This window comes from Heliangelus exortis, chromosome 5, assembly GCF_036169615.1.
Source record: "Heliangelus exortis chromosome 5, bHelExo1.hap1, whole genome shotgun sequence".
In the NCBI taxonomy this organism is placed as follows: domain Eukaryota; kingdom Metazoa; phylum Chordata; class Aves; order Apodiformes; family Trochilidae; genus Heliangelus; species Heliangelus exortis.
Genome location: NC_092426.1, coordinates 17782474 through 17807160, shown reverse-complemented (window position 1 = coordinate 17807160; position 24687 = coordinate 17782474). Strand labels below are relative to the sequence as shown.

The following is a 24687-nucleotide window of genomic DNA, read 5'->3' as shown; positions in this document are numbered from 1 at the left end:
GAGTGTTAACAAAGTGTTTTTAAAATATTAACTGTTAGGAGACTGAGTGAGTTTCAAACAGCAGATGATTCTAGAATCACAGAATAGTTCGGGTTGGAAGGGACCTTAAAGTCCACCTAGTTCCATCCTCCCTGCTAGAGGGAGGGACATCTCCCACTACACCAGGCTGCTCAAAGCCCCAGTGGTGGCCTTGAACACTTCCAAGGCAGGGCCATCCACAACTTCCCTGGGAACCTGTTCCAGTATCTCAGCACTCTCACACTAGCAAATTTCTTCCTAATTTCCAACCTAAATTAGACTCCTCCAGTCTGAAACAATTATCTCTTGTCCTGTCACTACACACCCCCATCAGAAGGCCCTTTCAGCTTTCCTGCAGGCCTCCTTCAGGTACTTCTACATGGTCTTCCAAGAAGCCTTCTCTTCTCCAGGCTGAACTATCCCCACTCTCAGATTGTCTTCATAGGAGAGGTCTGATCAGCCCTCTGGTCATGGAGCATTGAATCTCCAATGGGAAAAAAAAGAAAAAACCCAACATAAAAAAAATTAACATAGAGTTGCCAGTGTAGGGCAGCTAAACTAAATCAGATACATTAAGAAAGTAACATTAAGAAAAGTTCTACTTAGGGATTGCAAATATTGTTTTTTACAATTGCCCACAGTGAATTCTTTTGAATAACTTAGTTAAAAACCAGGCAAGCAAAAAACTGTGTTAATTTTTGTTTTACATTCAGTAATGGCCCAAAGGAGAGGAACAAGAAAATCAGGATAGAAATAGCAGGTTTGTCCATCATTTTTCTCTTGTGACACAGTACAAGGATGTAAAAAAATTTTTAAAAAGATCAGCCTCCATAATAAACTACAGTTTAGAGTTGTAGAAAAGCACTGCCTACTAAAACCTAAAAATCTAGTTCTGAAAAAGAGCTTCAAAAAACCCAGAAATCATCAATCAGCAACACAGTCCTACTTCCCAATCTGTGTCAGCACACAGGTCTGGAAGGAACTGGGGACAGTTTATATCCCCACTACTACAGGCACTACAGCATGATTGCATCATGGAGTGATGTCACTTTATCACCTTGGTTTTCTTGTTAACTTGGTCTAATTATGTCTAATAAGTTTCTTGAAAAGGTTGCATTTTATGTGACACATTCAGCCAAGTGTGTGTTTAGAACAGATCTAATTAAGAACATCTATGCTTCTAACCGAGAAGACTGAATTGCCACCAAACAGCACACAAAACTTACATTAGGTAAAAATGAAAGTTGTTACTCCTAAAACTCACTGACTTTTTATAAACATTTCCTATTTTCTTTCAATTAGCAGCAGGAAGCAGGGGAGGGGAGCAAATTTTCAACATGTAGAAACAGAATAGCTTGGGCTCTAACTGCAAGAACCTAACAGGTCTAACCATATTACAAACATGTAGAGCATCTAGACTACTATTATGATTAATTATGGAATTTGCAAGCCCATCACTGAAAATCTTGTTTTCAAGAGCTACAATGTAATCCAAACATGTTCAAAGTAGGAGTAATACTTGTTCATCATGAATTTCACGTATTTCATGTATTTCATTTCTCTAGTGAAATTGATGCAACTGCAATAGCTCTGAAAATCTGTTCGGAAATAGCACATTATAAAGAACTTTGGTGATCTGAATTATTCCTGTGTGGGTGATCATCTTTTAATAGCTTTACAGTGTCTCTGCAGGACTCCATCTAATCTCTAGCCATTACAGATGAAGCCTGGATGCAAACACTGTTGCAGCAGCTTAACTCATCTCCCATCCAGCTTATCTAATGAGAGATCTCACACATCAGAGATTACATCACCAAGTCCAAAACTGATTCAATGTACATTCATGTAAAATTCTTGTATTTGAAATACTTTTCAAATGAAAAAGAAAGCCAACAGTTGGGGTTATTTTGAAAAGACACATGATGAGATGTCCACCTCTAAATGGCTGGTAGCCAATTTATTGTTCATTACACAAGACAGTATTTCATCTCCCTGCTAAGATTGCATCATAGTAGGGACTTAATTCTTATGTTTGCAAGGAGTCAAGTAACTACAGCCAAGGAGACAGAGTAAAACAGTTGAGCCTCAGGAACCGGCTCTTCTCAGGTACTTGTAGCTGCAAAAAATCGAAAGCAACTATGCTTACTGTGCTGGGATCATGGTAACTAGAGTAGACCTGCAGATGGTCACAGTGAGTTCACAAAGACTTTCATTTGTTGATCCACACATGATCCAAGGTACCTGTTATCTGGAGGGAAAACTTCATTTCTATACTTTCTATGGGTCAGATATAAAAGCTGAATGAAAAAGATTCACACTGAAGCAAGAAACAGACACATTTGAAACAGATGATTGGGTCAGGCAAGCTTATGAAACCTAATAATTAAAATTTAGAGCCATTGGAGAAAAAAAAAAAAAAGGCCTACACACTTTTCCATCAATCTCAAATTTGGTCTACTACTTTTGCAAAATATTAGCATCATATGATGAAACCACAGAACTAGAAAAACAAGTCAGCTGGTTGCACGCTTCCCAAACATAATCTTCACAACAAAGCAAAATGGGAACAAAGAATCAAGACACTGCAGCAAAAAAAAAGAACCATAGTCCAAATTAATTTCTGGATCACACACATTTCTGTAACAGACCAGTGGAAGCCAGTAACATAAAGGCTGTATAAAAAACTGAAAAGCTAAAGCACTTTTTACATACCAAATACAGGAAGAAAAACAATCAGAATAAACAGGGTTGTCCAAAAAACCTTAATTCATCAGAAGTGCAACTGATGTCAACAGCAATCTTCCACATGACAGGAGACTGATGATTTGATCAAAGAGTTGAGGCTATAAGCAGTACAAGAGTCCAGGTGATTTGATGTTGGTTAGTAAGGAAAGATTACAGTATCAATCCTTTCATTGCAGGTAAGAGTGCAGAGAGGATAAGCTTTGGATGTGCTTGTTAAAAATAAATAAGATAAAGACAAATTATGAACAAACGACGAAGGAAGGAAAAAAAAGAGAGAACCCCCTACCCAATCACATCGACCACTTCATGGAGCTCAGAGTCAAGCAGCAAGACAAAGGAAATGGGCTCCCACAGTCTGTCGCTGGCTATGATCCTCACCTGCTGCAGACCATGCTTATCCAGTGTGTACCTCAACAGCTTGGAAAAAATAGGAGAGCAAAGAACAGAGAGAATGGACAAATAAAAATATGTTTTTCAAACTGTCAAAAATTTATACTGGGAAAGGCAGCATCCTCCTCAGCACTATTTGAACATATTTCAAAACCAAATCATGTTGAACTCTTGCTTTTACAACTTGGACAGCAACTGTTACAAAATGTAATAGATTGTCAAGCATGAAGAGCCTTCAAAGTTGGACACCTTCTTCCTTTATCATGCCAAACCCAGACCATACATGACAAAAGGAAAAATTAAAAACATTTGGTTCTTATTTTTGCACACACAAAAGACTGCAAATAAAGACAAAGCATATCACATTTCATGCAAGACATTATTTGCAGATCAGCCACTTGGATGTTCCAATGCTGAAGGTTAGGTTACAAGCACCACAAGCACCACATTTAGGACAACTGAACTACGACTTACGAAGCTTGTGAAAGCACAGTAAACAATTAAGAAAAGGAGTTGATTCCCCCTATTCTTCCTACTAATAAGCTATTTCAGTTTAACAGTGAAGCAACACAAATTACATCAGTCCTTCCTAAGCAAAACCAATAAATAAATGAGAAAAACCACCAGACACATACAAACCTTATTATTCAATTGCATTTAAAATGCAACTTTTAAAATTGCAACCACTCTGTACTCCTCTAGAGATGTTTTAAGGCCTGGAGTCAATGAAATAGATCTAAAACGTCACATAAGACCCAAGTCTAACAATGCAGTTTCTTGAAGTCCAAAGGTCTCCTAACCAGTGTTTGTTTTACTTGTAAATTCAGATAACATCAGATGTCTAATCTCATTCAAATCAGTCTGCATATTTCTACCACATACCATCTTCTCTAACAAGAAACACTACCTGCAGGAAACAGTGCTGCAAGATTCTTTTCCACAGATGAGAATCTGAACTAGATTATGTGTCTGATGATACCCGGAAGCGTCAACATAACTTGCTTGAGAACCTAATGACCTTTGAACACAGTATCAGTATTACTTCTGCTTTGTATTTTCCTGTTACCTCTCCCATTAGAACAAGGCAGTATTTGATTTTCAGACTTAACATTCCTATAAATGCTGAAGTTTTTAACAATTAGGGGAGGTTCCTGTTGAGCCCATCTTCAAGGAGGATGTGAGAAAATACAGATCAATCCAGCCTCAGCAGAGGAAGGCTATCAAAACAAGTCTTCCTGGAAGGCATTTTCAAGCAGAAGAAGAGTAAGCACATGACTGGGAATGGCAGCATGGATTTAACAGGGATAAACCATGCCTGGCAAACACAACTGCTTTCTACTGCAAGATGAATACCTGTGCATTCAAAGTGAAACCAACAGACGTCATATACCTTAATGTCAGCAAAGTCTCCACCAAGGTGGACAGAAAACGACTGATGCCTTTAATAAAACTCAAAGTTCACATTTTGCTTTGCTTGCACACACAGCTTTTTTCACCTTCACCCTTATCATTCTTCCCCACACATCCTCTCTGAGGAGAACTGAGTGAGTGGCTGTGTGGGGCTGAACTGCCTGCCAGGGTTAATCCACAACAATGGTTATATGCTGAAAAAGAGTTGTGATTTAGAGGGAACTTACAGACTGGAAAAAACAGGCTGACAGGAACCTCACCAAGTTCAACAGATACAGATAGAAAGTCTTAAATCTGGAACAGAATAATCCCTTGCAATAAAAGGTTGTGGACTGATTAAAAACTCAGATAAGCATAAGAACTTTAAAAAAAAAAAAAAAAGACAAAAAATATGGTCAAATGGAATAAGTTGTCTAGAGGGATTGAGGATATATTAAAACAGAACAAGCCTCAGCACCATGAAATAACTGCACCTGCTTCATGCAGGGCAGTTCAGTCAGTTGACCCTCTGCAAACCAAGTTAGTCAATAATTCTAATTACAGATTCTATCTTCAGAAATAAGGCATTAAAAAAACCCAAACTGTTCTAGAAGTAAAATCCATTGGTTTTAATTGAGAGTAAACATATCTTAAGATCAGTTATATAAAACCATAAGTAGGTAGCTAGCTTGTGCTTTGAACTAAGTAACACAAAAATCCTGTTTAAAAGTATGACAAAAGCACCACGATCCAAAATCATATTAATCCAGAAGATAGTATTTTGTTAGTAGATTTGTCTTTGACAAGTCAGTTGATCTTTTTCTCTTACAGCAAATATTTTCTGCCTCAGAAAGAACAAATTGCAGTGAGCTCAACTTGTTCTTCCTGTTGAACCAAGAAAGCATTCCTGGCTCATATGACTAATGACTCCTAAAGTTTCAACTGTTCCAGCTATGAAAATCAACAGAACACAAACCCCTTACATAAAAGCCATGGTCATTGACAAGTAGCTCTTAAAATACACCGCCTGTCTCCTTTTTCCTTAAGAATTACCATGACTTCGTTTTTTTTTTTAAATGACAGACAGTAAGTAACACAAGAAAAAGAGAAACTGTAATGGCAGCAGTTGTTTCTGCTATTTTATCAGTGTATTAGAAAAGACTCAAGCTACATCAATCAGAAATAAACCATTATTTGTTCTGTCTGGTAAATAAAAACTGATTCTGATAAAGGTAGATAATTTTTCCATTATCCAACATACAATTACTGTCCACCAATTCAAGTCTAATTGTGTATTAGCACACAGGCCTTAAGAAAGAACATGCCAAAGAGAACTAGACTTTGTTAAACACAGCAAACAAAATCCATGTCTAACACAAAGCTGTAGTACTAAAACATAATACATTCTGGGAGAAAAGTAGTATGAATATATAGCACACATCAAAATAACATGGGAAGACTGCAGTGAAGATGGTCTTGCAAACAGTATAAGGAAGTATAATATAATGTAAGACTTCAGCTAACTATATTACAGATTTTTCTTTTACATTTTCAAGCACTTTATGAGGACTGGTTAGGTAAGTTTAGCAGCACATAAAGGTTCTCCTTTTCCTCTTCTAACATAATTCCTTTTTTCATTAGCAAATATTGCAACTCATTGGTATGAAACAGTGACAAGCAATATGTTAAGGGAGATGACTTCTTCAGCCATTGAAACACATTAAATGGTAACAGATCAGTAGCTTTCACTCTAAAGAAAAATATGAAGTCCTCTCTCTTTTCAACCACAAGTCAAAAGACAGCAAATACAGAGGGGAAAAAACAAACACAGAAACTTAGCCTTAAATCTACCTCAGATATGGTAACTTAGACAGGGATAAAGTTCCACAGGGAGCAATAGTATAAAGCTAAAAAGTTAACTGATGCAACAGAGAGGAAAGAAACAAAGAAAATTACAGGAAGACCAAAGAAAGTGAAAAGTCAGTTTATTTTTCTGGATGGATGCCAAAGGAATCAATTCAATTGTCTGATAATTTCTAAATAAAACAATACAAATTTAATCTCAGGCTTCCATTCCACAGTTGAAGTACTAAGAGGTCATAGATAGAGTTATACTTTAAAAGAGATTACAGAGCAATGTACAGGGAAGGATTTATGAGAAAAGAACTTTAGACTACTTGAGAAAACAGATTTACTAGCACATTTTGCAAACTAAACACTGTTATCTAAGAGATATACAGATACAATGTACTTTTAGCAGCTTTCTGAAACTAAGCATCTGAAGGACAGATGCCCAAATATCATTATCTTCTTCTAGGTCAGCAGGAACTCTGTTCTGCTACTTGATGCCCCAAAGTCATCGCTGGCTGAGAAACGTGGTGTTCTCATTTTGTACTAACCTTTATTTCTTGACAGATAAATGACACTACTGCACAGAAAATGTTCTCAAAGCTCTTCATTTTTTTGTGATCAGAGAGGGCAAGGGAGTTGGAAAGAAAGAAAACCTCTGACAAAAATAACTTTCATCTTAAAGAACTAAAATATGTTCGTGGCCCTAAAGGCTACAAACAAAAATACTTACAGATTTCATTCTGTCAAGCTCTTGACAGATAAGAGCCATACATACTCAGTGCATTTATTCTGCAAGTTTCATTAGCATGGAAACAATAACTAAAATATTTCCTAATGCACTACAACTTACTAACGTGCAACTCTTGTCTAACCTAAAATCATAGGTTTTTAAACCAAATTAATTACTTAATGCTGGCAGTACACTTGGTATTTCCCAGTCAGCCACTTCCAGTTGATGAGCATTTAAAAGCTCAATGCATGAGAAAGAAGTTTCCAACACATCTGCTTTATTGATTTGCTATAACCTTTAAACAATGCATGAGTTTAAACAAATATGAACTTTTCACATCCCCTTATGCACAGATGTGGATAAATGGTACACCAGGGACTACAAACATGTTCTTATCACAGTAAGCTTATCAGAGGTAAGTAATTAAAAATGTAATACAAGTGAACATTTTATACACGTATATGTCATTTCCACTGGGAACATGCTATAATTTTTAAAAATTAATTTGTAGTTTTGAGAAATCAGATATTACCAAGAAATCAAGATAGAAGAATAAGTACCAAGCCACCTAACAGAAGCAAGGTAGTAAGGAAGTGTATTATGGAGCAAGAGTACAGACAAACAACTGAATTGTCATTTGCTAGAATTACAACAATGGACATTCCTAAGTGCTAAAACCAAGATGGTTGTACCAGTTTAAAAATAAACTTCAGATGCCTGTTTTTATTTCTAATTCACTCCTTGTGCATGTACCTCATATACTGCCTGTTATCAGATGTAAGCAACAAATAGAAACTTCTAGATTTAGGACATGACCAGAAAAATCTCAAGCAAAGGGCACTTAACAAGGAGTGCTGCATGCATGGAAAGTCCCAAGGTGGTAAATGAAAGTTCAGGTTCACCTGAAATTAAAACTTCATGCAAACCAAAAATCCAGTCCTACGGTTTTTCTCAATTTGCAGATGCACATGCAGATTAGCTAGAAGTATCCTGTCATATGCTATTGATAAGATAAAGACCTAAAATTAAGCTCCCAACTGAATACCTGAAAGAAGCTATGGAAGAGTAGTAAGGTTACCTTACACATGCACTAAACTGAAAGGCAAAAGGAAGACAGGAAAGAGTAGTCAGTCACCACAGCACATGATGACAACAAAACTGGGAATGACCAGGAAGTATGCAATAAGAGTATATAACTTCTCAAAATGAAGCTAAGGGCTTACTTACAGAATGAAACAATAAGCTATGTGTAAAACTCCCTTCTCCCACACTTACCCGACTACCTCAACAGCATCATTAAGATAGGGATCAACTATCATCTCCTTTGAAATGTTCCAATCTCCATCTGCAGCGATGATGCCAACGTTCCTTAGACCCAGTCTGTCCAAAGATTGTCGAAGTACCTTAGTAACAGATAACACCACTTAAAGTACAGCCTTCATCAACTAGGCAACATGAAAATTTAAGACTGAAAATAAGTGTAGGAGTCATCAGTGAAAACATCTGTCTTCAGACCAAGATGGATACAACAATTTCTCGCTTCTCAAAGAAGAGGCATAATGCCAACTAAGACTAAGTTAATGATGGGTATTTTTAACATGGAAGGATTATCTATGACATTCAGAGAGCCATTACATGAAAATGGGCTTCTCATTACTCTGATTCCTTTTGAGACCAATGAATATGCATAGGTGTACTCCACCTGGACACTCTCAACATACTGACTCCATCTGATGCTGTCATTCAGTACATACAAGTAACAGATTTATTACAATAACAGTCAAGTGAAGTTGATCTAAAAATGATGACTGGGCGGAATGTGGAGATTGACTTACTCCAGAAGTGATCAGAAGTGAAAGTTAACCTGGTCCCCAAAAAAGTATGTTGAGAAAATTGGGACTGAAATTTTAAAATAGAGAAGACCTTGTAACCATTCAGTTCACAAGAAAAGAAATCTGTAGCAAGTATCTGTCCTTCTCAAGTAAAGAGTACCCTAAACATTCTTCTCCCATGATATTTTGCTGATGAAAATACCCAACACCTTCACCTTAAAGTGCCTGATAGTTCAGTTGTTAAGTTCACTCACTGGTTAGCTCTAATAAGTCTCATTAATTTTCAAGAAAGTAATGCACAAAACTGGAATTGTATATTTAAAACAGAACTGAAGGCAATCAATTTTAAACACCAGCAGAAGATAATTGCTATTCTGTCCTTACAGTTTTTCTTACTATTTCTCTGTCAAAGATGATAAACCACTCGCATCTGCCTGTAGAACTTCTTAGATAAAATATATCCAGGCAAAATATACCCAGCTCTAACAGCTGAGAATGAACCAGGCTTATACAGAGCTGGTTTTATACAAACCTGCTTTATCTGAACATTCTATTAAAAAAATTAGACAGTATTTTCAGCAACTTTCACATACAGTTGCATCTGAAAAAGGACATCAGTTCTCAGTTCAAAATCCCTTTTTCAATATTGGATATAGCATGCTGTATGTATGTATGAATGAAAAAGATTTTTCTAACTATATGAAGATCAGTAGGCATGAATCCTTAAATAAATTCTTTTAAATGCCCTCCAGAAATGTGAAGGAGAGTAGGGAAGATATCTATTTTAACATGTAGTCAAATAAAGACATAAAGCAACGTCCAAGTGTTGATGACAACGAAAGCCTAGACCTAAAGGACATAAAAGTTCTTAAGTAGAAAAGTAGCAATGAATTTCTATTCAAGTGCTTGAAGCTTTTGAATCATTAAGTTTACCAGAAGAAAAACTCATAATGGTAGAAATACTTACAAAGTCCTTGCAATTAAAAAAATTCTAGCTAGCCAGACATTTGGAAAAACTGCCTAACCACAGAAGAACAAAACCCAAAATTACTAGAAAGGTTGCAGAACTTCAATGTTGAAGGACAAGTATTGAGGACACAGAGCTGTACACACTCAAAGTGCACTGCATAATAACTCATACAGAATGGTTCTACCACACTCAGAATTCATGTTTATATACAGTAACTCATTAAATTTTAGGGTCAGTTTAAGATGACAGTGATCAAAAATATAACTGGATGAACAGAAACTTCTTGAATAAGAACTGATAAGCCAAATGAACATAATTTTTTCTACCTAGTAAGTAACATAACTAGCACCATAGTGGGTGAAGTAACTAGACTATCTTTTCACAAGTGAAAAATCAGCAAGATAACCAAGAGCTTATCTATGTCATGTATTTGTCAAACACTACAGAAAATGTTCCGTGTGCAATAGCACACTTCAAGGAATAGATCATCTTTCAAAATAGCAAACTAAATAGAATTATCTTGCTCATTAGAGAATAGGTGCCATGCAACACTGTAGAGTCTAAGAGAAAGAATGATAAAATGGGCGTCAAATAAAAAGCCTTATGACAATTAACATACAGTGGATGGAAGGCTGACACTTTTCAGCAAATATTTGGGTAATTTTAAGATCAGGTATTAAAATAAATATTTAGGTCTAGAAGCCCAAAGCTTAGTCCAGATTCAACAGTATTAAAAAAGCTAACAAGCAGAATTCCTCACCTTCACTTGAAACTTTGCTCTCCACATTCATCCTCCCCCACATAAGAAAGCCTCCAGAAGATGACATAGGACTGAACAAACTAGAGTATTCTATTTCTTAAAAGACATACAGGAACTCAGGAAACAATGTTTTTTAAAAATAGCCAATCAGTGATACAGTGAAGTGAGTATTTTATTTAAAGCAAGATCTCCCTTCTCTGTCTGATGATTCTTTTTACAAGCGGTTCAGTCTCATAGGCATTCCAAGCAATGTAACATCTAGTCAGTAAAGAAATAAAACCCCAAATTCATCACTATTTATCTTCCATCCTACTTGCATTGTTTTATTCCAGCCTGCAAACAAGTTTTTTCAGTTCCTTTTAGGTGTTCACTATTCATGTTACAGAAGCAAAAATAGATTTCTATTTGAAGTCCTTACACACACACACACACACACACACACACACACACACACACACACACACACACACACACACACATACACATACACATACACACACACATTTCTCCCTCTTCCCCTACCAGTGCAACTTACCTATGACAAGAATTATCCCTCAGGAAACTACTAGTATCCTTAATGATTTTCGTATTAGCCCATACCCAATTAGTGAACCACTTTTCTTTTTTAAAAAGAAAAGCCTGGAACTCTCATTGCCTGAGGCTAAATATCACAGAAATAACCTACTCCTGAGGAGGTTTTGTAATAAAGACACACCCTACAAAATCATTTCCTAGATTTTTTTAAAAGTTACACTTATAGTTTGTGCTGAATACACATTGGGATGGGACTTTTAAGAGTATTTTAAGCACGCTCACTGGACAAGTGTAGACAGATTTAAGGACCATCCTGTGCACCTGTACATCCACCACTTTTGTTACTTAACATGCTCAAAGGAACAAGACACCTTGATATAGATGCCAAGATACGGATTGCTATGTCACACCTCTCTGTATTTGTGTTTTCTCTGAAAGAGATTTTGTAAGCCACTCTTGAACTTTAGAGCCAAACCTCTCTGTCCAAAAGGAACTAATGGATTAGCAGCCTACAAAAGTCAGAAAATACCTTTGAGTACATTAGCTGTGAATATATAACAGAATTTGGTCTAAAATGTGATAAGACTTGGAAACCAAGTTACTGGGGCCCCAGTAACTCAGTTTAAAATACAGAGGTGATAACATATTTGTTGATGAGAAATCCATAAGGCTGTATACAAGGCATTCTTTGTAAAAGGTTTATGACCAGCACCAAGCTTTCTGCACTCCCTCAGCCAAAGCATTTGACAAGTTGTAGAAAACAGCTACAAGGGTATTCACCTAACTCCACAATGTAGGAAATACAGCTTTTAAAAGAAATGTTAAGAAATCTTTCATAGGAGATTCTCAGTTCTCAGTAGTAGACAAAATTTTATATACACCAGCTCATGAAAGATACTTAAAGATAACTTTTTGCTCTTATTGCAATGTTAAGTTTAACTGTTGTACACTTCTTCCTGTACGATCCTCCTATAACTGATCATTGAACCAAGTAACTACAGAAGCTGCCACAGACAAATGTGAGTAACTTCATGCAGCGTACACAAACTGTAAGAACTGAATCTTTTTTAATAGCCACTAGATGACTAAATTTAAGCAGATAGGATTCAATACTTGCAGAGTTCTGGAAAAAAAAAAAAAACCAGTTTTTCTACACACTCAATTTAACTCGTCTGCTTTTAAGATGATGTAATTCTGTTTCTTCTTAGCCTTGAAGCAGTAACAAGGAAACAAACAAAGCAGAAGCTTGAACTTTGAATCCATCTGAACATAACAAACAGTTTCCAAAGAAGGGTAGAGGGCAGCAGAGGCAGGCAGCAGTGAGAGATATTAGACATATCTCAAGGCTGGTTATGTGAAAAACTGTGTTTCTACAACTTTTAGAACAGGGTGTACTGAGTCATGCACAGTTAAAAACACAGAGCATTCATTATGTTTTCCAATTTAACTTTTCCATAAAATAAGAGCCTGCAGTTTTTTAGAAATAATTTAAGGGTATTCTACCCACTGGAACTTTGCCATAGAATTTAAAAGAAACTCCAAATTTTTGACTTAAAACTATATCCAGTCCAGTACAAAGATAATGAATTTGTATTAATTCAGTAGCATCAACTGGAGCTTGCATTAAAATGCAGAGGTCCTAAACATTTAGCATACATTGACATGCTTAAAGTTCACACTAAGTTTCAGATACACACACACAAAAAAGAGCCAAAGATCTGATTCTGTTAGTATTCCATGCATACAGTACAAGAAGAAGCAGGATTTAGATCTCTTTTGTAGGCAAATTTGCAAGCTAGTGCTTACAAATTACAACAAAGATAAATATTTCACTTTAGAGAAATAAGGAAAAACACATACCTTTATATACTTGCTATTAAATGCTCTTTCATTCCATATCTATAAAGGAAAAGTAAAAAGCCATTTAGAAAAATCAGGATATGTCAATGTGTACCAAGATTTTCTTTATGTATATTATATGTGTCAGTACATAAGATTATACAATCCACTAATGGACTCCATGGTTTCACTTGGCTAGAGGAAAGTGCTCTGGTTAGTTCTGCTATCAGCTCTTCAGGGAAAAATTCTGTATGAACATTCAAACTTGCCACTTCTTTATCTATCTCTAATGTCTACTGATTGCCTTCTTGCTGAAAAGAACTCTAGAGCTGCTTGACCTCTACAATGGTGCCAGTGTTAAACATGACATTATTACCAATGGGTCCACAGTTAGAAACCATTGAGAAAGACATTGAGGTTTCAAGGTGTGGTCCGAATGAACAGGCCCTGGAGCCAAACACTGACATAGGAGAGGTACAGTTAGTTGCATATTGAACGTTTGCCTACAGTTTGGGGAGGTTATTCAAAGACACAGTTATATCCATACTTGAAAACAAGAGACATCCAGCATAGTTTGACCAGAGACAAAATTATTTCATTTCTGTTGGTCTGGATTTTTCATCTTTTGTGGAAAGAGTATTTAAGCTAAACACAGCTATAAATTCAGAAGCATGCTCTTCCTTTCTGCCAAATAGCCTGGACAATAAATTGCAGGCAGAAACCTTCTAATTTTCTTTTTTGTCTAGCTGCAACAAGAACACTATGACTCACATTCACCAGTAAAGGTGAAAATATCTACCTCTAGGAGTAGATTACCCAGCTATGTACAAGCAAGCAGGATATGTCCATTTAATTTTGATATTTATAGGTTTTTCCATATGTGTCAATATCTGACTTCAGAAATAAGCCAATCAAAAAGTTACTTACTGAAAGCCTCATGTCATAATAAAGCAAAGAATGATATGTAACTGATGCTAAGAACAACAGCAGTAAAAACAATGTAGAATCAGACCACTAAAAGTTTCTAAGCCTTCACAGACCTCACTTCTTTCCTGTATTTCACATTATACCCACAACAAAATCAGACAACATGAAATGTCACCACACTGCCTGTAGAAGCAGAAATTCCGTTTTCTTAGAAGTGCAGAATTCAGAAAGCCAATTGCCATGAAGTAACAACACAAAAGCCAGACATTACTCAAGCACTTGAAGCACAGAACTTATCAAACTCTAAAAGCACAGCAAGTAGAAAATCAAACAGAAAATCTGTTTTCCCTTTCCCACAAACTGAATTACTGAAGAATCACTACATTTATCCAAAGTGCAAGACTGACAGAATTAAAAATAGCCAGAAACATGAACGGGATGCATTCCCATTTATTCACTTCTTCCACATATTGCACTTTAACACAATATTGCAGTTACAATATTTTGTAACACATGTACCTTTATCTACTATAAACAATGCAGGTAAAACTAGAAGAAATTGTACAGGACTGCTCTTCCACAAAACAGCAACAATATTTTATATGACAAGTCATGATAGCTGATTTGCACAAACTCAGTCTTAACGAATGCTTTTTGTTTGCTGGCAACTGTGGAAACCCAAGCAGAACAAGCAAGGCAGAAAAAGACAATCTACAAACTTAAAACAGAATTCAGAATTCTCACATTCTCTGGTAACTTTGCTCTAGAACCAGGAAGGCAATAGGTTAGACATTTTACACTGGGTCTGCTTTAATGGCCATTATTGCAGAAAGGCTGCAAACTAATGTAACTTCTTCCTTTCCCCTTGCAACAGAAAAAGCCAAAACTGCAATTACAGAACAATTTCTTCTCCCATCCCCATTCTCCAGTAAACAACAGAGAGACAAGACCAAGACATTAGGAATGAAGATAGATAAAATACACATGAGCTGTTGGTTTACTGACCCCAATGTAGTCAATGTCCAAATTATGATACTGTTTTGCTCCTAATATCCAAGAAACAACATAGTAAGCAGTGACATCAGGATAGTCATAGGGCCAGTTTTCACCCTTCCCTATCCATCCTGGAAACGTCCAAGGTAACCCTGGAAAGAGAGAACAAAACCAGATCATAGCATAAGTGCTTGGTCTACATAACTCAACAAGCTTCAATAGCAAGCTGTAATTTGTTCCACCTAAAATGAAGGCAGAGATAAGCACTTCAAATTCACATTATTCTAGTGAAGAAATGAAGTGTAAGTGCATGACTTAATTAACTGGAGAGTATGTTCCAATATAAATAGTAGTCAAACATATTAATAGCTGCTATTAGTAGGAAACCTTTATTATTAAAGCAGAATTGGCTACATAAAATCTTCCAGCTTTAACAGGTTTAAAATTCCTCAGATTTTTAGGATAAAAATTTACAGTGGTACAGACATGGGATCAATACCAAACACCAATACCAATTAATCTCCTGAATATGTATTTCAGAAGTGATTAGTTGGTCATAACAGAGGAAGGTAGATTACACTAAAGAAAAAGCATTTCCAAGTTTACTGGATCTTGCAGTAAATAAGAAAAACAGATTAACCTAACCACATCCTGCAAAGTTTTTTGATGAATGGATGTAAGACACTATAGGCTAATTCAAAGCCTAACCCCCTCCTTTGTTGAGATCTTGATCTGAGGGGAGAGGTTGTTAAAAATAACAATTAGTAACAGATAGTAAGCTTACTGCTTGTCATAGTGCACATCTAAAGGCAAATCCTGCACCAAGTCATGATTTTTGCTGGATACAGCAAAACCTGATCCCTGGGGGAGGGGGTACTAGGTACTATTTAACTGTTAGATTTCTTCCCTTGTTTTATGTGAAATACACTTTGTAAAGTGTTTCAATTAAAATACAGGGTTCCACATTTGTACTGCCATAGCACTCACAGAACTCACTATCAAAACAGGGAGACAGGAAAGTCATCTTACAACTCAACTACATACATGAGACAAATCAGAAGAAGCAGTACAGCACAGAGGGGGGATGGGTTTGTAATAAGAGCACAGAACTAAATTTAGTGTGTATAAAATTTACAGATTTTTACCTCCTGTAAATTTACTTTATCCCTCCCAACTTTTTTAATCTATTATTCAGAAATTCATGATAAATCACTTATGTTCATTGCTGTGATACAGCCTTAAGCATTAATGTTACACGACAAAAGCAAATGACTGGAGTTATTCCTTATTCTACACTATTTACAACAAAGAGTAACACAGTAAGTTTAAGTGAAGTATCAATGAAAGTTCACCAAATACTAGAGATTCTACTTTGTCTACTGAGGCATCAAAACATCTGCCCATTAAAATAGATATACCAATTAAGGGTCATATATATAATTTAGCTAGAGGGGTAAAAGTATTCAAATCCTGAGGCTTAAAGCAATTTACCAATCAGTTTAATTTTGGGGTTCCTCTTTTTAGCTTCTTTCATCAGCCACCATTCATAGCCTCGGAAGTAGTTCTCATCATTTTCATAGTGCATATGGGAGGGTTCTGTACCATCTAGGAAGCAAAGAGACAGGTAGCTCACAATTATCTACTGTGTCATAAGCTGTTACACAGTGTAAAGTTTTCTGCATTACTCACTGCCACAGTATGCAAGGACATATCTCCAATATGGCTCACACATTCTTTGGTATGTATTTCAAAGCAAAATGAGTAGTGGGAGGGAACACACAAGACTTGCCACCCTTCATTCTTAGCAAATTAACTTAGCATAAACTTAGCATTTTTTATTTTTATGGGATGCTTGCTTTTAAGATCAGAGCACAATTAACTATCAGGAATTTTCTGCCCCAAAATTACCATAATACTGAAGTTATAGTGATGACCAGCGTGATCCCAACAACCAGTAATAAAAGTCACAGCATTAAGATTGAGGGTGTGGGGAGACAGACAAAAGAGACACACACATTCATAGAAGCAGGTTATATCCAAATTAAAAGCAAACAAAGTAAGATTATATTCTGGGTTTTCTGTGCAAAGCAAGCCCAGGGAGAGAAAAGAAAGGAACTGTCATGAAGTTTTACACAACAGGGAAGAGATTTTTTTTCTTTATTTTATAGTAAGCGATCTCATTTATGATTTCCACGGTGTTCCATGACTGCAGGAAGAGTTTTTGGAAGGCTGTAACCTGAATTCCCTCAGGCAAAGGTAAAACTGGAAAGATGAACAAGAATCCATGTTGCATGGGAGGTCATTACACATGAAAGTCAAGTAGTAACTTGTGCATGCAACTGTAAGAATTACTTATGCTGAACTATATGCCTAGTTGTTTTGGAGATCTCTTCTGATGAGGTTTGCTTGTTTGCTGAAACAGCACACTTCATTCCAGAATGCAAGATTGGCTTTTTTTTTTTACCTTACCAATCCTGGACTATTTGTAAATTCTATTTGTCAGAGACGTAGAACAACAATCAGATTCCAAAATTAGACTCCCATCACACTCCAGACACCTCTGAGAGCAGAATAAGACCTGCAGTTCAATGTGTTAAGATATCCACATCTCACCATTCTTCTAAAATCCACAAAGCATCACACAAGTATGTTACATTCTCCTTAACTGGCAGAAAGATTTTCTGAAGAGAACATCTTTGTATCCACGAATTGCTCTACCCATCAATTTGCTGACCAATCACAAAGCTCTTAAACCAGTATAATACTTCTCATTGTGTTAATTTTTCTTAAGTAAACCAAGGAAGCAAAAAACAGTATCTAATTACACAAACAGACATGTAAAAATATATATACAAAATGCTGCAAATATTGATGCTGTTTTCTATTTCTTAACAGAGTCTGCTTTAAGTCTATTCTTAAAGGGGCCAAAATTTACATTGGGGGTGGGGGAAACAAAAAATCCTATTTAGTCCTACATTAGTCTTACAGTGCTTGTATTGCAAAACTGTTGTCTGAGAAATACTCTACAATGCAGAAAAATTCTAGAGCCTCCTTAATCTTGGGAAGGGAGGGGGAAAAGAACTCATATGCTCTAGAAGGCAACCTACTAACCACATGGCAGCAAGAAGGGTCTCCGGAGAGCATCAGCATTTATCTTCTTCAAGTTAGCAGATACTGTTTATGTTATCTGCAGCTCCAGTACAACTACAGAATGCATCTCCATGCTTCAGCAAAAGTGACAAATGCAGGACATGTTATTTGCAGCATCACTGCAATAAGAATTTAAAACCTGGTCACAAAAATATCCATACCTGTTGATTGCCCATCACCTCCAATTTCTACTTTGAGGATATGTAAAGAAGCACCAAAATTTGGCTAGAAAAAGAGAGAGAAAAAAAACATCTGAATCCTGCTGTTAACAAGAAAGCCACAATAAATAAATACACAATTTTTTCAGTATGTTTTTAAACTCCCACTATAGATGCAATGCAAGATCACACAGAATTCTGCTTCAAAAGGAAAACAAAATAAATAGTACTCTTATCTTTAGATCTTTAGTCAGTTTCCTTTACTCTTGCACCATTAATGACACTGCTGCCCAACTGTGCAGATTTTAAACTGGTTATGCTCCAGATAATACTGAAGCAATTTTAAAACAGAACATAGGTTATATGAGAGACTGTCATTCGGTTTAATTGCTGGGCCTGTGTCAAACTGACAGATTTACAACAGTATTTTTAGATTTTAACAGAATACAGCAGTATTTTTAATCTTACTAGAAGTCATGCTTGGCTTCTTCTAAAATCAAATTATTCAAGTTCATATTTCAGTAAAAAACCTTTTTCTTTGGTGTAAAGGATTACACTGCTTATGTGAAAGAGCATGTATTCAGGTCAGAAATAATCTGCTATCAATCAAAAGACAGAAAGATGAGAGAAAATAGCAGCAAACTAGAAACAAATGGCTGCCTAATCCACTCTCCTGTTCCCCTGGCATCTAACTGATAGAGCAGAATATAAAATTCAAGTTCATACAGGTGATCTTATGTCTAGTACGTTCTTCCAGCCATTAGTGGTTTAAGAGTCGCTTGAACCAGAAGTTACAATTAATAATTATCTTAATAAGCACTAATGAACGGGCCTCCTCCATGGAATCACCCCAGTTTAATTCTGGCACCCAAAAAAAGGTTTTAGGATGCGAGAATACAGTTTGATTTAAAATACTCTGCATCAATGACAGTTTGCTTGCTTACAAGTTGTGGGTTTTTTTAATTTGTTTTCAACTTAGAAGCAAATATTCCTAGTTTACCCTTTCTCTTCGTGATTGTTCTCATTCAAACTTCTAATAAATTTGCACTCCCATATCCATCATGAAAGATGAATGAAATTAAAAGACAAGGAGAATGAGGCAAGGCATAACCATCCTAGGTATCTCATTTTACCAAAACTTCATAAGCTGTCAAAACATGTAAAAAAATCTTTGAAAATTGTGATCTCTCAGCTAGATTTCTTTTTAATTCATTCATATTGATTCCTTCAGTAGCCTCTTATTTGTAACACACAGCTTCGGTCCCCAGAAAATAAAGGTTTTGATCCCCCAGTCACACATTATACATTATTTTACCTCCTAAGACCAATTCTTTCAACTACGTGGTAAATTATTCCCTTCCAACTACCTGGATTACACTACTTGAAAGCAACATGACATCCTCTTCTAGCAGAGTAATTTGCAGTGCCAAAAGCAAAACAAGTTATTACTGTCCAGTGCAATAATCTTACTATATATTAAACTGGGTAACTCCATAGGTTACACTTGCTAACTAAAGCAGCTTAAAAGCTGATAATGCTCACAGATTTTCTAAAGTAAGTCCATGCTACTGAAGTTATGCAGTCTGCAGTCATTTTCACTTTATGTGAAGACATCCATACTCAAAAAAAAAAAAAAAAACCCAAAAAAAAACACCTGCCTCAAAACTTACTTCCTGCAACCACTCTGAGCAGCTGAACCCCTCATTTTAGCCACAACAACAATTTAATCCTCATTAAGATCACATGGAGGGTCAAAATATGTGGAATATCTACTTTTTTAAAACATACTGTGAAAACACAATGGAATCAAAGGAATTTTAATAATAGATTTAAGACAAAAGCTCCTGAAAAACTTGCCAGTTGCCAAAAAGAGCAATTAAAATTAAAGGTTTGTCTAATTTCAAGTAGCACTGAATATACTACAGGAGTTTCAACATTACGCCATAAGTAATTCTGCATGTAACTCTACATTTTTGTAGAAGTGAAACAGACTTTACCTTGAATAGATAATCTAAAATCTGGGAGCGATAAGGCTCTTGGTAATTCACCAGAAGCCTAGATGTGGCCTGCAATTGAAAGAAAACATGAAAATACAAAAATCTAACTTTCAAACATAAGTACATCCCAGTTTGCCAGCCTAGGACTTTCACATGGCTAATAAACCAAGAAAACCAATTACAGGATCAACAATTCTACTAAGCTCCTATGAAGATTGCCTTATAACCCTTCAGTCACGAGTTTCTGGTTTCATAGCTTGCACCTGCCTTGTGCTTCTGCTACCTGCAATTTAGTCCAAAGAGATTGCAGAGAACAGAGAAGCAAAGAGATCCCACAGACATCACAAGAAAAATGCAGCTTCCTCCCAGCACCGTTTCTTCCACTCTACTCGCATCTCCCTGTTTTGGGTCACGTTATCTACCGGGTGGAACGGGAGCTCCCGGGACACACAGGCAGGGTAAGCAGCTGCATCTCATGGCTTAGCTGGCTGGACCACAGGACATCGTACACCGACTGCTGGCTTCTCCAGCATTTCAAAACTCATCCAGACAAGTAGCTAGGAAGACCCGCTACAGAAAAACCCACCCAGACCCAGCTCTCCTCCAACTGCACTCAGAACACTGCTGGCCCTCGGACCCAACCCACTATGCAGCTGAGCCGGACCCCGTTCCCTCGCAGCCAGGACCACTGCCCGCACAGCTCCCCTCAGGGCCTCCGGAACTCCCCCTCAGAACTCTACTCACGTCCTGACCCACTCCCCTCCGCCCTCACGGTTCCCCTCAGAGTTCCCTCTCTACCCCCCTCCCCCCCAAACCTCTCCCTGCTCCTCTCAGAGCCGCTCCCCCACGACTCACGGCTCCCACCAGAGACCCCCAGCCCCGCTGAAGCCCCGAGGGCCTGCACCGAAGGCACCAAACGCTCCCACTGGTAGAATCCCGCTCCCAGGTGTCCGCTGCTACCCCAGCACCGGAGGAGCCACCCACCCGCCGGCGCCGCTCACCCCGCCGCCGCTGACAGCCCCGATCCCGTCGAATTGCCTTCCCAGACCGCCGGCATCGTCCAGCATGTAGGTGGCCGTCAAATACGCCGCGGTAGCGATCCCGGGAGGCCCGGGTCCCCAGCTGCAGCCCAGCAGGATACAGACCCACAGCACATCCGTGCGCCCCATACTACCCGAACCGACCCGACCCGCTCCGCTCCGCGGCGCCGACAGCGTCCCGCGCGCGCCGCCCGGTCCCTACAGCAACGCGGCTCCGCGCGTCACGTGACGGCGCCACCTGGCAATCACCTGAGGGGCGGGGCCCAAGCAGCCTTCGCCTTTCCCAACAGCAAAATGGCGGCGAAGGGAGGGCACGGCTTGCGGCCCTTAGGGGAAGCCCCCTGCCCCCACCCCGCCCCGGGCTGAAGTTAGCGGGTGTCATTTTGAGAAATGGCAAAGTAAGTGCCGGCTGGTGGTAAGCGTGCCGACATGCTGGAATTGGGCAGTAGAGAGCGAGTGAAGCTATTCCGGAGCCATCTTGAGTGCGGGCAAACTGCCGGCCTGTGAGGCGAGGCGGGGTGTGGGCGTCACGGCGGGACAGGGTTTTACGGGAAGCACACGGGGAAGTTGCATCCACCGCTGCTTCAGCAGACAGGTTGCGGGAGCTGCACCAAACTGACTGTTTTCCTGGGAGAGAAGGGATATTTCCCTAAGAATCTCTCATTCCCAGGCCGCTCCCAGCAGGCAGTTTACCGGTTTTGTCACACTTGCAGGCTGCCAACAAATCTCTCATAAAGAAGCCAAAAAATCAGCACTTGAAAGGCGAAAACTCCAGTGCGTTATGAAAAAGACCTTTAATTGCTTGCACAGGAACGGGCAGGGAGTGGCTGTGGGGCACAGGGCCAGGTCTGGAGAGGCCCTGCCCCGGAGAAGGATGGGGCTGGCGGCCACAGGGCTTTTCCTGGGAATCCCAGTTGGACCCAGTTAGATCCACAGCTGAGTAGCAAGACTCCAGAGAGGGATCCTGAAAGTGGGGTTTGACTTGCTCTGCTAGCAGGACTGAACAAGCCTTTCTGTTTTACAGCCTGCGTGGGGCACACCGCAAGGCAGCTGCATAAAGACCGCCTGAGGTGCTGCCGTGCCACATTTTAAAAGCTTCCCTGAGGATAGCTCCGGTGTTCCCTCAGACTCCAGCTCGAAAGAATTGGTCTCAGAGGAAAAGTAATCAGGAGACTGGCGATCAGCTTTATTATCCTATAAAAAACCTCCAAAGGAAACTGTCCGTCTGGTGACCTTGGTCAGAGGCAATGCTGCATGTGCTTAAAGGAGGAAGGAGCCAGCAGGAGATGCAGTGCCTGACATCAGGCTGTGTGTCACAGCCCTGGGAAAGCCCAGGTTTTGTACTTTTCTGTCCATAAAGAATGCTGCTATTCGAGCTACTGCCTCTCTTGTCCATGTCATTGAGGGATCTAATAATGTCTTAGTGATGACATTACCCAGCTGACGTTTCCTGTTTATTTCTTTTTTAATAACTATACCAAACCCTTACAAAACATTTTACACTTTACAGCAATATCAAGCATTAACTAATGAACCTGCTCACACCCAAATGAGCTATACAATGTCATTATTATCTGCAGAAGGATAGAGTGACTTCCTCAAGGCTACAGTGAGTCAGTGGCAGAGGTAGAATGCTCATTCATGTCCTAATTCACATTTGTTCCAGTGGACTGTACAGTTTTGCACACCTGGAAGGTTTGTAAAACTGTAATGAATTATTAATTGGTTAATTTTAATAATTTCTTAGCACATCAATTTATCTCATGTCAAAGGATTCAGCTGTGAAGTTCAGTTTCTTGCTCACTTATAGGGCCCTAAAAGCCTAAAGACAACTTTCAAGACACCAAAACAATGCTGTACTCAGTGCCTCCTCTTTTCAGTTGTTATACAAAAACATTCTTACCATCTGCTCTGGTGGTGAGAGGATATTTTGGTAGGATTCTCAGGACTTCTATTCTGCATTAGGAATATCAGCCTTGCTTCTTACCTGTTTGTTGGGATTTTTTTTCCTTTACACCTTTGTCCATGATCCAAGGACATGTGATCTGGATGCTTTGTAAGCCCAAATTTAACAAATAAAATTACTGGGAACTTACTCATTGCTTCTTTTGTAGATAATGTTTCACTGTTAATGCTTTTGTATTTCAGTTATTCATTCTTGATAGTACTTTAATAGCAGCCAACCCGAAGAATGTCTGTTCTGAGATGGGTGATTTGAGACATCACAGATGTCCAAACCTCAAAAAACCAAAACCAAACCAAACCAAACAACACAAACAAACAAACAAAAAAATACCTAAGCCCAAACCTGAAAAACTGCTAATTTTTTTTCCCAGTGCTGTTTTCCTCAGAAATTAAATTGCAAATTGTTCTGTATGGACACAGTCAATAGCTGCTTTTTGCATATAGCTTTACTTCCAGAATGTATAAAATATATCATCTCTTCTCTTACTTCCTTTGATCTTTCAGTCCCTTTATAAATTGTTTCAGTGAAGAACAGAAGAAATATGTCCACTATGTTTCTTTGTTTCCAAGAATGATAAGAACCCTAAGCAGAAGAACCAGCTCACTAGGCATTGTTCTTACTAGGTACCCTGTCAGGAAAAGGCAGGTGAAAAGTGTCAAACTGGACTTAATCTAATTGATTTTTGCTTAGTGAACTAAAGATTTGACTGAAACTTAATCTAACCAAGTGCCTGGAAAACCTCCCTTTCACCAAACTGGGGGACACTGTGATACCAGTTCAGCAGCAGACAGTATAGAATTATTTGATAATTTAGGCTCCATATAACAAGCATATCAGTAGAAAAACTGTGGATGAAAAAGCCTGGTACTGGCTGGAAAAAAAGAAGGAACTGAATCTCTACATCCAGTGGTTAAATATTACACAGCTGCCTGGTATTTTTCTCAAGGAAGTCAGTATGTCCTATTTTAGAGCTTTTAAATTTGCTTATCTGTTTCATTTCTCCTCGGCATCTGAATCATCAAACAAGCCAGTTTTTATATTACCCAATAGGTGTACATTTAAAGTGAAAATTTTTCAGTTTCTTAGAAGCTGAATTGAATTGTTACAAACAGAATTTAAGAATAAAAATCAGATTACACGATAAATACTTTTGATCACAGAGGGAAAAGAGAAACTGCTTGTGTAACAATTTTTAACTGTCTAATTGATTAGCATTTTCTGCCAAAAGAATCACTCCTGTGAAAGCTGCCTACATCCTCAGAGTCAGTTTATATAAAAATATGTAAGTATGCAACCTGATGCTCTGCCTAAAATTCTGTTCTCCTCTGTTAACTAGAACTGTTCACAAACTTTCTCCTATCAGTGGCCAAACTGAAAAGAGAATCAGTAATACACATC

At 38.1% G+C, this 24687-nt stretch overlaps 1 protein-coding gene and 1 long non-coding RNA gene across 3 annotated transcripts in view; one reads left to right on the top strand and one right to left on the bottom strand.

The window, feature by feature from the left end:
- GALC (galactosylceramidase) overlaps positions 1 to 21542 on the bottom strand; it is a 36538-nt gene extending 14996 nt beyond the window's left edge. Inside the window, exons 1-7 of one of the 2 annotated variants that reach the window (XM_071745828.1) lie at positions 21285 to 21542; positions 20284 to 20352; positions 18290 to 18353; positions 16470 to 16583; positions 14991 to 15130; positions 13080 to 13118; positions 8399 to 8526 (exon numbers count right to left, since the gene is read on the bottom strand). In XM_071745828.1, the coding sequence (XP_071601929.1) occupies positions 8399 to 8526; positions 13080 to 13118; positions 14991 to 15130; positions 16470 to 16583; positions 18290 to 18353; positions 20284 to 20352; positions 21285 to 21452 (722 nt within the window). In that variant the 5' untranslated portion in view covers positions 21453 to 21542. Of the gene's footprint in view, positions 1 to 3049; positions 3181 to 8398; positions 8527 to 13079; positions 13119 to 14990; positions 15131 to 16469; positions 16584 to 18289; positions 18354 to 20283; positions 20353 to 21284 lie in introns of both variants that reach the window. The other variant, XM_071745826.1, reaches the window with a different exon arrangement.
- A 13-nt stretch (positions 21543 to 21555) lies between these two features.
- LOC139797050 (uncharacterized) lies at positions 21556 to 23418 on the top strand. Its single transcript, XR_011726261.1, has 2 exons — positions 21556 to 21721; positions 22348 to 23418. It is a non-coding gene; the product is annotated as an uncharacterized lncRNA (long non-coding RNA).
- The last annotated feature ends 1269 nt before the right edge of the window (positions 23419 to 24687 follow it).